The 15,610-nt window shown below is 42.9% G+C and overlaps 1 protein-coding gene across 1 annotated transcript in view; it reads left to right on the top strand.

Moving 5' to 3' along the window:
- Positions 1 to 15,610, top strand: part of CACNA2D3 (calcium voltage-gated channel auxiliary subunit alpha2delta 3) — an 875,864-nt gene that overhangs the window by 582,752 nt on the left and 277,502 nt on the right. The window contains exon 12 of the mRNA XM_068982393.1: positions 4,972 to 5,050. Coding sequence (XP_068838494.1) covers positions 4,972 to 5,050 — 79 coding nt within the window. The remainder of the gene's footprint in view (positions 1 to 4,971; positions 5,051 to 15,610) is intronic.

Below are 15,610 nucleotides of genomic sequence, written 5' to 3'. Positions count from 1 at the left end.
CCACCCACATTTTGTCCAGATCTCTGCTCAAGTATCACCTTAGCAAGGAGGCCTTCCCTTCCTCCCTTTCTAAAACAGCAGCCATCATCACTGTCCATTGCCTAATTATTTCTTCTTTTATTTCTTCATAAGCTTTTAATTCAACAATTACCTAAATGTTACATGTGAATCTGTCATTTATCACCTGTTTTACTCTCATGAGAATGTATGCTCCCTAAGGACAGAGAGATTTTTTCCCTTCATCCATTGTATCCCCAACACCAAGAATGGGCCCTGGCACGTAGTTGGTGCTCAGAAGTTACTCGTGACAGATGGATGACAGATTCTTGGACTGTCTCAAAAGCCTGGGCTTCAGCACTGAAGTGAGTTGTGAGGGCAGCAGCAGCCTGTTTCCTGGCTGGGCAGTTGCCCCATTGTGGCTCTACTGGCAGCCACTTTCCTTCCCCTCTTTTAATGGCTGTAGAAGGGAACTAATTTGATTCATCATCTTCACAAGGGGGCTTCCCTGAGAGCTCAGCTGGTAAAAGTCCACCTGCAATGAAGGAGACCCCGTTCAGTTCCTGGGTTGGGAAGATCTGGTGGAGAAGGGATAGGCTACCCACTGCAGTGTTCTTGGGCTTCCCTAGTGGCTCAGTTGGTAAAGAATTTGCCTACAATGCGGGAGACCTGAGTTTGACCTCTGGGTTGGAAAGATCCCCTGGAGAAGGAAAAGGCTACCTACTCCAGTGTTCTGGCCTGAAGAATTCCATCTCCTATATAGTCTATGGGGTCACAAAGAGTCGAACACAACTGAGACACTTTCACTGTCAACAACATCTTCACAAAGTCAAGCTACCCTATGTTCACCAAAGGTAGAGAGGATTGGCACCCCTCTATGTGTTTGGAGAGAATTACATCTTTATGAGCAAGAAGCAACACTTTGTTTTGGAAAAACTGGACTGAGTTCTTTATGTCATCTGGGAAACTTTATATTAAGTAGATTAAGTGACTTTGAACTTTGAAATAGCCACATCCTAACAGTTTATTGAGCTTAATTGGATTTGTAGAACATTTAAAGACCATCCAAACTCAAATGGGAGATCAAAATGAACTCATAGGTTGATGCAGACCTCTCGCCTCCTGTCTTTTTGCAGCAGTGCTGAAAGTGGTGCCTTCATGCCTGTGGATGATAAATGCAAAGCCCTGGCTTTCTGGTGTGTTTTGGTGTCCTGGTAACTTGGTCTGATCTGTTCCATGGACCCTCCCCATTGTCATCAGTGCTGTGAACCTGGCTTTCAGAACTACCCCTATTGCCTCTGCTAAGGAGCCTTGCCATATATTGTAAAAGTAGCTGGACTCAAGGCAGACTTCTTAAAGTTTATCTGATGGAGCTTCTTAAAAAATAAATCTCCATTATTGGAAATAAAATCCATCAGGTTACAGAATCTGCTAGAGACAGAAATGAGCAAGTTGTTACTCACAGAGGTTTTGCATTCGTTTCGTTGAGCAGTGGAAGGAAGGCAGCCCACTCTGCAAGATCCAAGGACAGAACTTAATTTCCACATATCATCTCCTCTCCTTTTTGATTTTCACTGGTACATTTACTCTTTCTATGTCCTTGAAGAATGGTTCAGGAAGTAGCAGAGTCATTATTTTCATTTAAAATGATCTGCAATTATTAAAGCTATGTTTATTCACTTGTAAAAACATTCAGAGGATATTGAAGTTTACAGAGTAAAACATGTAAGTCCCCTTTTAGAAAAAAACAGGATTCTGTGCTACACAGTATTCCGCAACTTGCTTTCCCCCTTGCTGATTTATAATGGATGTGTTTCTCAGGAGTACATAGCTGCATGATATTCCACTACCTGAATGTCCCAAGACTTTTTAGCCAATTGGCTGTCAAAAGAAACTAGGGATTTAGCAGGTTTTAATCATTACAAATCCCCAGTACTCTTGCCTGGAAAATCTCATGGATGGAGGAGCGTGGTAAACTACAGCCCATAATAAAGGTGAATATCTTTATCCATGTACAGTTTTGTGTATTTGTGAAAATGTCTAAAACCAAATTATAGGGCTTTAAGAAGACATGCACTGTACAACTCTTCGTATTCCTATGACTTCGTGTCATCTCTGTTACCTGTGTGGCCCCCACAGGCATTTTATATGTTATCCTGACTATAAGATAAATTCCTAAAAGTAGAATTACTCAGTCTGAAAAAAACTACAAATATAAAATGCTATTGTTACATTGCTCTCCAAAATATTTATTTTGGAATAAAGGCCCTTTATGTTGTTGCCAGTTGAAAGGCATTATTGTGAGAAATCCAGGGCATGAACCCAGTATTGTTTGATTATGTTTATTTTATAGGCAGAGAGACAACGAGTCATTTCCATGCCATTTCTAACTCAAATAAGGGGGCCAGTGCACTGGAAGCCAAAGACTGCACATAAATGGAAACATTTAGCATGATCCTGGTTTTTCTTTCTTAAGCAATCAAATGCAAACCAGCCAAACAAGTATGATGCCGAAAATCTCTGCACATACCTGAGCCAAGGGATGCTGCTGACTAGAGAAGCCATGGTGGTGCCGGCAGTAGGGCCAGCAGCGCTGGTGAGGGGTTCATGGCGCTGGTTTTCATGGTTGTGTTTGAGCTCAGTGATTGTTGCACAGTCACGTCTGGTCTGAAGTTTGATGCAGTCCTACTGGTTTTCCAGATGTGCTGCGATCTTTTAAAATCAGAAACTATAGGCGTTCTTCTAATGGTTCACAGCATTGTTCAGGGTTTCAACTATGCCCCCAGGAGAAAACTCAGTTTATTCTCTGGTTCTTCACCTGGATGGCAGAGGAGGTTTGGCACCTGCAAGTGCCTTTGCTCACAACAAATAGGCTGTTTTGTGTCAGGTCTTTGCCTTTTGCCTGTAAAGATAGACTCATAGCTTCATTCTCTAGAGCTATCTCTTGTGCTTTCTGCTTTGTTAATAACTTGCTTTTGCAGTTTTATTTTTAATCAGTCTGAAGCTTTCCTTTTAAATAACTTGAATTAGAAATGAAAGCTGAAGATTTATTTTAAAAAAAGAAAAGCCTGGTGTTGGTTCGGCTCCTGTGGGTGCTAGTTCTAGGTCTTGCAGCTGGTTGGGTTGACAGAACCAGCACCTCCAGGAAATTAAGAGGAGACCTCAGTGTTATCCTGAGGTCTTGGAAGACCTTTCTTATTATATCAGGACTAGATGAAACTGAGAAAGTCACTTTACTTAATTGAGTCTCAATTTCCCCCCAAATCAGTCATCTTCAGCTAAAAGACAACAGTGGCCAGGCAGGAAAAGTGAACAGGGGACAGGTCTGTGTAGAAAGGTCAGTGGTAACCATGTAGGGCTAGGTGAGGCCCATGAGGTTGTATCTTCTATTTTTTTTCCCCCAAAGAGTCAGAATCTCCCAATGGAAAAAAAAAAAAAGTATCCATCCTCCCTGTGTGATTCCATTGGGAATAGTGTCCAAAAGAGCTAAGAAAACGGGAGAGGCAAAGGCCTGTGTGTCTGCTCATGCCCTGGAAGCCCCCTTGCAGGTTCTGTGATGGATGAAATGACTGCCTCACTGAACATAGACGAGAACAGACTAAGGCAGCACAGTGATAATGTGTGTGTAAGCATCTCTTTAAGCTGGAAATAAACCATCCCAAAAGAACTAGTCTTCAGGTTATGTCTCAGATAAGAGGGTACTCATAACTAAAACAGAGTCTTCATTTTCACAGTCAGCTATGAGTATTTACATTTTTATCCACTCATGTACTGAGTTGTAATGTTCCAAGCTCTGTGCCCCATCAAAGCAGAACCACCCTTTTCCTTGTCAGCTGGATGGTCTAGTGGAGCTCAACCTCACAGATGTAAGTGCACGAGATTAATTCACTATAGTCTCAGTGAAGGCTCTGAAGGAACCATAGGTATTCCTGACCCAGACTGACTGAGTGAAAGGGGCATCACCCGGAAAGATTTTTGGGCTATATATGGAACATACATGTACCATTTAGAGTTTAAACTGTGTGCTGTGCTCAGTCGCTTCACTTATGTCTGACTCTGCGACCTATGGACTGTAGCCCGCCAGGCTCCTCTGTCCATGGGACTCTCCAGGCAAGAATACTGGAGTGGGTTGCCATGCCCTCCTCCAGTGGGTCTTCCCAACTCAGGAATTGAACTGATATCTTCAGCATGCTTCTGCATTGCAGGCTGGTTCTTTACCCACTGAGCCACCTTGGAAGCCCAAAGTTTAAACTAGAGGATTTTAACCCTTTTTATTTCTTGTTTTTCTTCCATCTAACCCTCATGTGCAACTTTGGGAAGTGGGTTGGGCTTTATTTCAAAGAATTCTGGCCTTATGAGAGAGATTTGAGAAGGCAATAGAAAATGAGAGATTCAAGGTTTTACATGTGTTCTTGGCTCTTTAGGAGCCAAACTTTAGGAAGGCTAGAGAGGGTTTCCTTTGGTCTCCTGGCTACAGGCTGCGCCTCTCATTCCAGTTAATCACAGCAGATGGTAAGAGAGTGTCTGCAGCCTGTCCTCACCACTGGGGGAGGGGGGCATGCTGAGGGTCTTTCAGTGATGTTTCTATTCCCAAGAAGAGCACACTTTATACTTCCTGTACAGATGAGGAAAATGGTTGCCGATTTGGTCCAGACCTGGATGGTCTCTGTCCATATGTGTGTAGCAAACCCAGGCTCACAACGCTGCCAGTCTTCTGTTTCAAGTTATTTTCCTCTGTAGCAAGTTGCACACCGAAAAACAACCACCACCAGTGCCATATGGTTTAAAAGATCAAAGACCCCAGTTTTGAATATATTTCTAGCTGACTGTACTTCAAATGTCTTAAATATGTTTCTACAGATGGGGAGCATGGAGCATAAAGAGGTAAACCACATGTGTGTGAGCCATGCTTGTGGTCTGGGCTGGAGGGTGAAAAGTGAAAACCACTGATCTGTGCGTCCCTCTTCCTCTTAGGTTCGGATTTTCACGTACCTCATTGGACGAGAGGCTGCTTTTGCAGACAATCTCAAGTGGATGGCCTGTGCCAACAAAGGTAGGTCCCCTGATGAGTTCAGTTCTGAATAACTTCTCTGTGGATGTGCAGAAATAGAGACAGTCATGAGGAAGTGGAGAATTCTACCAGAAGGCTGTGAATTCTTAGATAAGGTCTGGATGTTTCTAAATGATTATGATCGATTTGGAACAGATTTCTCCAAAAATGTATGTATAAATGTTGAGGTTGTAGTAAAGTGGAATGGTTAAGCCTTTCCACTCTATTCCGTAGTAGCCGAGTGACCTTGGGAGAATTACTATGGCAGAACTATTTACTGTGCCCATAGGATGAGATGGCTGGATGGCATCACCGACTCGATGGACATGAGTTTGAGTGAACTCCGGGAGTTGGCGATGGACAGGGAGGCCTGGCGTGCTGCGATTCATGGGGTCGCAAAGAGTCAGATACGACTGAGCGACTGAACTGAACTGAACTGAACTATCCATGTGCTCACTGTTCCCAGCCACCTTACACTAGTTCAGTAGTCCAGTAGGCTCTAAGCAAATCCAGCCTGGGTCATTTATGAGCTAAAACACATATGGGCTGATGTGGTGGTGTCTACACTCTCTTCTGCTCTTGTGAACTCTGAAGTGACATGATGGGCTAGATGAGATAGCCTGGGTTCCTGAGTGGCCACATGGGGCGGATGCCTTTCCACTCACCCTGTCCTCAGCCATCTGCCAACCTGTGCTGGATATAAAGCCTGTTTGATGAACCTTTGTGTTAAGCCACTGAGATTTCCAGATTGATATGTTCTCATAGCATAACTTAGCCTACATAACTAACTTAGTTATGTAGCCTGCTTCAGTGGTCTGATTTTCCAAGTGGAGAGGACCCTGATGGCTCAGACGGTAAAGCGTCTGTCTGCAATGCAGGAGACCTGGGTTTGATCCCTGGGTTGGGAAGGTCCGCTGGAGAAGGAAACGGCAGCCCACTCCAGTATTCTTGCCTAGAAAATCCCATGGATGGTGGAGCCTGGTAGGCTACCATCCCTGGGGTCGCAAAGAGTTGGACACGACTGAGCGACTTCACTTTCACTTTGATTCTTATTGAATATAGCCTGCTTCAGTGGTCTGATTTCCAAAGTGGAGAGAGTAATAATAGCTATTCCTTTGATTCTTATTGAATATAGGGGCTAAAAAATGAAATGGTACAGATAAGGTGCCTAGTTAAGTGCTGGGGCATAGGAAGTGCTCAGTAATGGTTGACTTTTCTACATTCATAAGTTAGTTGATGAATGATCCCCTGATGTGTATTGGAAGCAGAGCTTTGGGAAAGGCACAGGGAGGGAAGGAATAGGGCCTCCAATCTATGAAGGGCTTCTTTTCATTCTACATACAACCAAGAAGGCAAAACATAGGAGGTAGATAGGTGGGGGAATCTAGATTCCTTGGGTATTAACCCAGACTCCTTGAGTTCAGATCCAGCTTCTGCCAAACACTAATTATGGTAGTGGATGTTACCAGACCTACCTGAGTCTGAATTATATCACCTAAAGAACAGGGGTAATGATGATACCTGCCCCAGCCACATGCTGTGAGCATGACATGAGGCCATGCAGCTAAAGCTGGTAGCTCAGTGCCTGGCACAAAAATGCTGCATATGATTTCCTGGTGATATATTGATCTGTGACACTACACAGTCCCTGAGAACAGCCTGTCAATCTGATTTCCTCTTGAGCACTCTGACAGACCCCGGTCTGCTGCTGTACATAGAGTGGCTGCTTCTTTAAGGTTTGAAAAATCAGTAAATAGACTATCAATACTAATAAAGGGAGATGTGTGCATGGGGTCGCAAAGAGTCAGACCCAGCTGAGAGACTGAACCATACTAAACTGTGTCCTGCTGTACAGTAAATTGGTTTTGGCAGATAACAGGTAGTCCAGTTGTACATTGCCTGCTAAGGCATCCTTTATAAAAGTTCCAGTGTATGTTAGTGGAAGAGAGGGGACTCAAGGAAGGGCTCGCAGGTCTCAGCTTTAGTTTTGGTGAACTTAAGACAAAGTTCTTTTAGTTGCAAGGAAGCAAAGCTGCTCCCTGAAATTAGAGTGTTCTGGAGAGAGGAGAGTGAGTCAGAACCTAGAGCGGGAAGGAACTCTAGTGTATCTCATGATTGACAGGAGGGCTGTGCTTTTGTTTGTTCTTTTTCTTCTTGGTTTCTTTCTATATTCCATGGCATTTTTCTTGTCTGTTAATAGACCTTCTCTGCTAGGGCACGTGCCTATCAAAAATAGCTATCCCATGCCTATCATACTCATCTATTCATATAACACCTGTGTGAAACAATGAGTTTATATTGTCTCCATTTGAGATTGATTCAGTTCATTTCATTCGCTCAGTAGTGTCCAACTCTTTTGACTACTGGCCTCATGGACTGCAGCTAGCCAGGCTTCCTTGTCCATTACCAATACCCAGAGCTTGCTCAAACTCATGTCCATCGAGTTGCTCATGCCATCCCACCATCTCATCCTCTGCCGTCCCCTTCTCCTCCTGCATTCAATCTTTCCCAGCATCAGGGTCTTTTCCAATGAGTCAGTTCTTCGCATCAGGTGGCCAACGTATTGGAGTTTCAGCTTCAGCATCAGTCCTTCAAATGAATATTCAGGACTGATCTCCTTTAGGATGGACTGGTTGGATCTCCTTGCAGTCCAAGGGACTCTCAAGAGTCTTCTCCAACACCACAGTTCAAAAGCATCAGTTCTTTAGTGCTCAGCTTTCTTGATACTCTCACATCCATACATGGCTACTGGAAAAACCATAGCCTTGACTAGATGGACCTTTGTTGACAAAGTAATATCTCTGCTTTTTAATAAGCTGTCTAGGTCGGTCATAACTTTTCTTCTAAGGAGCAAGTGTCTTTTAATTTCATGGTTGCAGTCACCATTTGGAGTGATTTTGGAGTTCAAAAAAAATAAAGTCTTTCACTTTTTCCATTGTTTCCCCATCTATTTCCCATGAAGTGATGGGACCGGATGCCATGATCTTAGTTTTCTGAATGTTGAGTGTTAGGCCAACTTTTTGACTCTCCTCTTTCACTTTCATCAAGTGGCTCTTTAGTTCTTCTTCGTTTCCTGCCATAAGGGTGGTATCATCTGCGTATCTGATGTTATTGGTATTTCTCCTGGCAATCTTGACTCCAGCTTGTGCTTCATCCAGCCCGGCATTTTGCATGATGTACTCGGCATGTAAGTTAAATAAGCAGGGCGACAATATACAGCCTTGACGTACTCCTTTTCCTATTTGGAACCAGTCTGTTGTTCCATGTCTGGTTCTAACTTGCTTCTGGACCTGCATACAGATTTCTCAGGAGGCAGGTCAAGTGATTTGGTATTCCCATCTCTTTCAGAATTTTCCACAGTTTGTTGTGATCCACACAGTCAAAGGCTTTGGCATAGTCAATAAAGCAGAAGTAGGTGTTTTTCCTGGAACTCTCTTGCTTTTTCTATGATGCAACAGATGTTGGCAATTTGATCTCTGGTTCCTCTGCCTTTTCTAAATTCAGCTTGAACATCTGGAAGTTCACGGATCACGTACTGTTGAAGCCTGGCTTGGAGAATTTTGAGCATTACTTTACTAGCATGTGAGATGAGTGCAATCATGCAATAGTTTGAGCATTCTTTGGCATTGCCTTTCTTTGGAATTGGAATGAAAACTGACCTTTTCCAGTCCTGTGGCCACTGCTGAGTTTTCCAAATGTGCTGGCATATTGAGTGCAGCACTTTAACAACATCATCTTTTAGGATTTGAAAAAGTAAAGCTGGAATTCTGTCACTTCCACTAGCTTTGTTCATAGTGATGCTAACTAAGGCCCAGTTGACTTTGGACTCCAGGATGTCTGGCTCTAGGTGAATGATCACACCATCTTGGTTATCTGGGTCATGAAATATTTTTTGCATAGTTCTGCTATGTATTCTTGCCACCTCTTCTTAATATCCTAACTGATTTGCAACTCTAAATTCTGATTTCAGGCCTCCATCTTTCCCCCCCACACCCCCCCCCCCCGCAAAATTATGACACCCAGATTAAGCAAGGTCTTCCCCATCCTGAATTGCATAGGCAGAGATTAGCTCACAAAGAAAAATACTAACCAACATGCTCTGTAGGACTCAGCATTGAGGGTAAATGGATCTGGACAGAATATATGTGTATAGCCCAGAAAGTAAACCTCTGCCTCACTTTTCTTTGCTTCAGATTGTCTTTAATTATCTGCTTCTACCTGAAGCAAGTCTCAACTTCCTTATCTAAAAAGTGGAACTCTGCTTGAAAGATTCGAACATTTCCTTGAATCTCTAGAATAACATATTCAATTATTTTAGCTTATTGGCTGGCCCACCTCACTCAAAGGTATTAGTAATTTTGATGGTCTCAGAGTTGACTTCATTTGAGGGGGGAATATAGAAAGAAAGTAGGCACAGGAAGATGAAGGTTACATGGATTCTAGATTGCCTCTGAGTAAAGAGACCATTGAATAATTTTTGGAACTTTGTTGGCATTTGAACGAGCTACACTTTCCCCATTTTTTCCTTGATTTTGTGGTCCTGAAAAAAAGACTCCTTTCCTTTTTTAAAAAAAAAATTTAAAAAGTTTTCCTGTTACTTCTGCCACATCAGACTGCAATTCTTCCCATCAGCAAGTATGCATTTAGTCATGGGATATTGTTTTTACCACTGTCTGTGTCCAGCTGATGAAAATTACTGAAGTTGAAGTCTTGTCTTAATCAGCTAATATTACACCATAATTTAGTTTTAGTCATTGTTTATAAGAATCCTTGAAGCATCCTTTTGAAGACATTTCAGTCAGCTCAGAGTATTTCAGGGCCCGGCCATAGAATATAGATTTGTAAGTTCTGAGTGCAGCACTTGGAAAATCCAAGGAGGTAATAGTAGCTGCTTATCTGGTCCAGTTGCTTGATTCTGCTGTGATTCTCCTTCTCTTCCTGTCCAAATCCTGTTGTTTCCTTCCCTGCTAAAGTCAGTCCTTCACAATAGTGTTTTCTTCCCTGCTTAAGTCAGTCCTTCACAATAGTCCCACTTCCCTAACTCTGCTTCTCTTCTAAAGGTCCTTGGGAATAAAATGCCATTGTTTGCCACTTTTCAAAGTAGCAGTTGCCATCAAAATGTCAGGTTCCAGTCATCTGTGCCCGTATAAACATCGGCTTTGTGTTGCGTCAGTTATGAGGTTTAGACCACGTAACGTCGGTGAGCAAGTATTCTTCTATGGTCATTAATTAAATCATTGTTTATACTCTCAGATTGTTATAGTATGGAGGCAGCATAACATTTTTCATCTCAAGTGACATGAGGTCCAGGGAGGCTTCTTCCCCACCCACCACATATTTTTGCCCTGACTCAGCCAAGTTCTTCAGTGAAATGAAACATTAGCATTTGGGGACCAGAGCAGATCCAGGGCAGCCCAGAGAGAAGCCTATTGGCTGACTGGCCAGAGTGGCCCTAGGGAGGAGTGGGAGTTGTCACGGCCAGCACAGTGTCCCCGGGCCAGGTCAAGGACTGGCTATGGTGCAAAGCTTCCTGCTTGGAAGTCTGGAAGCCACGAGACAGTTCTCAAGTCAGTGGACCTCTGGAAATAAGCGTCTGGGCATATTCATAGCCCTTAGAGGAGTTCCCTGCCTCCTCCAATGCACTAGCAAAATCCAGAGAGGCCTGGAGCTCATTGGTTTGTCTCATTTTAAGCATAAGTAGGTCCTATGTTGAGGGAACCAGCCTTAATGAGGCAAAGCAGCAAATCATTTTAAATACATTAAAACAATCATCACCACTGTAGAATGGCTTATTGGAATTTAAAATTCTACGTTCACACTATTGGATAAACAAGTGAACTGAGAAAACCGAAAAGAGGGGCCAACTAGCCCAGATACTCCATAAAGCCTTGATGACCTTCTGTAATGTTCAGTGTGCCAAGATTTTAAATAAGCACTGCCTGATTCTCCTTCAAAACTCATGGTAAGTGGAGTGTTTTCCAGCTGTGCAAATAAAGAGGGGTCTCTGTGTTTGGTTCTCAACCTATCTGTCATCTTTAGGTCAAATGGAAATGCCACATGAGTCTCTCTTGGTTGTCTGCTTAACCTGTCCCTTTTTAATAAGCTCATGGTCATTCGCTCCTTGTTTGAAAGAGAACTGGTGGCCTGGGCCCACCTTGGAAGTTCAGACCCATGGCATTTTTCCACTAGAAATCTCTTAACCTCACTATACATTTCCAAGTGTTAAATTTATGAAACCAGAATGATAGTTTAGAGTAGGGAAAAATGGCAATTAAATTTGTTTTGCTATTTCAGAAAAGATAGAAGAAGACAGTTGACATTTATTCTGATACCTTTGTGTAATTCATTTTTTTGTACTCTTTGACTAATAGCTCTCCAGCTACCCAATTCCCAGCCCCTGCTTAACCCTCTTTTGACTCTGTTGCTATGATTTTCACTTTGTAAAACTTCCACATTTAAGTGATAGGATATAGTATTTGTCTTTCTCTATCTCACTTGTCTCATTTAGCAAGATGTACTCAAGGTCCATAGACGTTGTTGCAAATAGCAGGGTTTCTCTCTTTCTGATTCTGAATAATATTCTTGTGTGTGTGTGCATGCACTCACAGTACCTTTTTTATTCATTTATCCATTAACAGAGCTATTTTTTGTGTACATTCCATAGAACTTGAGAATTATAGTGGAAAGAGTAAGAGCTGTGAAGATTTAGGTGGTGTTACTGTCGTTAATAACAACTAAGGATGACAACTGCTTAGTAAGTGCCAGGTAAAGTGTAGAGTACTTTTTTGTATATTATCTCTTTTGACTCTCATTAAAGCTGTATAGGGTGTGTGAAAAGGAAGGAAACTGAGACTGAGAGAGACTACCAGCTTATCCCAGGTTGCCAGCTAGCAGGTGGCAGAGCCAGATTCAGGCCCAGTTGATCTGATGTCTGAGCCTAACTCTTCACCAGGGTGTGAGGTTGCTTCCCTGTAGGGAAAAGAAAGTTGTGGTTCATAGAAGAATGCTTCCCATGATTTGAGAGACTCTAGGAAAAGAAATGGAGCTGTTGAGAAAGGAATTTAATGGTCCATAGCTAATAAAGACTGGAGCTGGGACTTATACCCAGCCTTCCAGAAATGGTCCTGCTTCAGCTTGTGTAGGCATGTGGTCCATTTTCTGACATTTTACAAATGGAGGCATTAAGGCTCTCTGAGGAGACCAAGAGGGGCTGCAGGCAAGCCAGCATTCCTAGCTCCACAGTGTGATCCTTTAAATTGTTTTCAAACATGAAATTTGAGATTAATTTTCATATTCAGTTCAGTTCAGTCTGTCAGTCATGTCCGACTCTTTGCGACCCCATGAATCGCAGCACGCCAGGCCTCCCTGTCCATCACCAACTCCCGGAGTTCACTCAAACTCATGTCTGTTGAGTCGGTGATGCCATCTAGCCATCTCATCCTCTGTTGTCCCCTTCTCCTCCTGCCCCCAATCCCTCCCAGCATCAGGGTCTTTTCCAATGAGTCAACTCTTCGCATGAGGTGGCCAAAGTATTGGAGTTTCAGCTTTAGCATCATTCCTTCCAAAGAAATCCCAGGGTTGATCTCCTTCAGAATGGACTGGTTGGATCTCCTTGCAATCCAAGGGACTCTCAAGAGTCTTCTCCAACACCACAGTTCAAAAGCATCAATTCTTCGGCACTCAGCTTTCTTCACAGTCCAACTCTCACGTCCATACATGACCCCTGGAAAAACCATAGCCTTGACTAGACGGACTTTTGTTGGCAAAGTAATGTCTCTGCTTTTCAATATGCTATCTAGATTGGTCATAACTTTCCTTCCAAGGAGTAAGCGTCTTTTAATTTCATGGCTGCAATCACCATCTGCAGTGATTTTGGAGCCCCCCAAAATAAAGTCTGACACTATTTCCACTGTTTCCCCATCTATTTGCCATAGAAGTGATGGGAGCAGATGCCATGATCTTCGTTTTCTGAATGTTGACCTTTAAGCCAATTTATTCCCTCTCCTTTCACTTTCATCAGAGGCTTTTTAGTTCCTCTTCACTTTCTGCCGTAAGGGTGGTGTCATCTGCATATCTGAGGTTATTGATATTTCTCCCGGCAATCTTGATTCCAGCTTGTGCTTCTTCCAGCCCAGCGTTTCTCATGATGTACTCTGCATAGAAGTTGAATAAGCAGGGTAACAATATACAGCCTTGATGTACTCCTTTTCCAACTTGGAACCAGTCTATTGTTCCATGTCCAGTTCTAACTGTTGCATCCTGACCTGCATATAGGTTTCTCAAGAGGCAGGTTAGGTGGTCTGGTATTCCCATCTCTCTCAGAATTGTCCACAGTTTATTGTGATCCACACAGTCAAAGGCTTTGGCATAGTCAATAAAGCAGAAATCGATGTTTTTCTGGAACTCTCTTGCTTTTTTCATGATCCAGCGGATGTTGGCAATTTGATCTCTGGTTCCTCTGCCTTTTCTAAAACCAGCTTGAACATCTGGAAGTTCTCGGTTCACGTATTGCTGAAGCCTGGCTTGGACAATTTTCACAGTATTCTTACACAAAAAGGCTTGCTCCTAAATCAGAGGTTCTGGCTGATACTGGTAGTTTCACGCTTAAGAGCCCTCTTCTTCATATGCCACAGGCCCACTGAGGACCCTGGCTCCCCGCTGTAGTGGTCATTCTTCCTTGGTTTGTCCTTTCCAGTTCATCAGACATGTGCCTTTCACCTCTCAGGGCCCTTGGACTGTTCTTTGTAAGATTCCAAGGTGATGTGGAGGTAGCAAATTGTTTATAAACTGCATTTTTTTCTATAGAAAAAAAGTGATTTTCAGTAGTGTGTAGGGAGATGGTGATGAACAGGGAGGCCTGGCGTGCTGCGATTCATGGGGTCGCAAAGAGTCGGACATAGCGACTGAACTGAACTGAACTGAGTGATAAGGAGGTTGGAGGTGGGACAGACAATTGTGAGGATCTTCCCAGAACACTGTTGCTCCCTAAGGGGATGCACACCAGGCAACACCAACACCATCACTGCCTACCTTACTGCCCTGAGAAGGCTGGAAGTTGCCACTGTTTTCATCCTGCCTTATGTCAGAGGCGAAACGAGTCTTTGAAAAGACTCGAAGGGAGCAGTGCTCCTTCACACCGAAGGTAGAACTAGGACCTTACCTGGCGAGGTAGACAGCCATGGTTTCCTACCAAGGACCAGACTCTGGGGTCCCTCAGCTCTGGTGTCATTGCAAAGTGGAGTGTTCAATGATGTGGTTTTGTAGCATCTCATGCAGAGGCACCTCTTAGACGTGGAACTCTTAAGAAATCTCTAAGTAAGGGTAGTAAAATATCAGAAATATCAAGCACCAGGCTGCATGTGGTTTATCACACTGAGTAGTGGTAACCCAGAGTTCACAGGAGGCTCTGTAAGAGCATAAGGTAAATAAATTGATGTTATGGAGAAAAATGAGCAGACCGTTTATAATAGGTGGCTAATTTCAGCATTAATTACTCCTTGGTAATTACCAAATGATTGCTGATTCTGTTTTCTTACATGATATATGAAGTCCGAAAAGGCACTAAAGAAGAGAAAAAACATTCAAGAGCTAGGATTTAAAAGAAATAAAAAGGGGTGGAGGAAGGGGAGGAAAAGTGGCCAGTTGAATGCAGATGGAGAACGAGGGAAGCATCTCTGGTTACAGCCGGAGTCCAGTCCTTAGCGACTTCCTGTTATTCATCACAAAGTACATTTGTTAACTAAAACTTCTATGAAAAACATTTGAAAACAAAAGAGACTCTTTCACAAAAGTTTTGCAGTTTAACGGGTTGAGGTTAGGTGATTAGATTTGCGTTAAGCTTTGCAGTATACATTATTCATATTGTTTGTATAGTTTTAGCTTTTCTTATTTTTTCTACATCTGCATCCCTGGTCTGTATACTGAAATGTAAGTTAGAACTTTGGCATTGTTTTGGGTAGACTGCTGGTGCTAACTTCTGTGCATTTGCCAGGAACCTCATAGGGCAATCATATACTTCCCTACCCCATCCTCAACCTGTCCCAGCCACAGAGATATAAACAACCCATTAGGGGTATCTTTCCAATGGAGGCCCTCTGAGCAGCTGTGATGTCCCTTCCCTTTACAGGAAAAGGCATGTTCAGTTGTTAAGAGCAAAGATTTCGGAACCAAATGAATCTGGATTCAGATTGATCCAGGACAAATAACTGAATTGTTTTGTTTCTGTTTCCTCCTTATACAGTGAGCATGCACCCATGTTGAGCTGTTGTGTTACCCAAGTGTAGAGGCAAGTGAATTACAATAAGACCTTGGTGAATGTCTTTGCTTCAGTGATGGCTATCACAGACCTGTCTGCTGGTTCTGAGAATACCACTCTGGATAACATGGGCACCAGCTTTTTGTAACATTTTGTGGAGCCAATATTCCAGTGATAGAGAACAAAATAAACAAATAAATCAGAATTCTATATGGATGAATCTTAAGAAGAAAGTAAAGACCAGGTGAAATGAGAGGAAATGAGTTCAGACAGCTGACCCCTGAACGGTCAGAGGAGCCATCCTTAGA

The sequence above is a fragment of the Capricornis sumatraensis genome, chromosome 10 (assembly GCF_032405125.1).
Source record: "Capricornis sumatraensis isolate serow.1 chromosome 10, serow.2, whole genome shotgun sequence".
Lineage (NCBI taxonomy): Eukaryota > Metazoa > Chordata > Mammalia > Artiodactyla > Bovidae > Capricornis > Capricornis sumatraensis.
The sequence above is the reverse complement of the archived record's forward strand: the minus strand, read 5'-3'. Positions and strand labels throughout refer to the sequence as shown.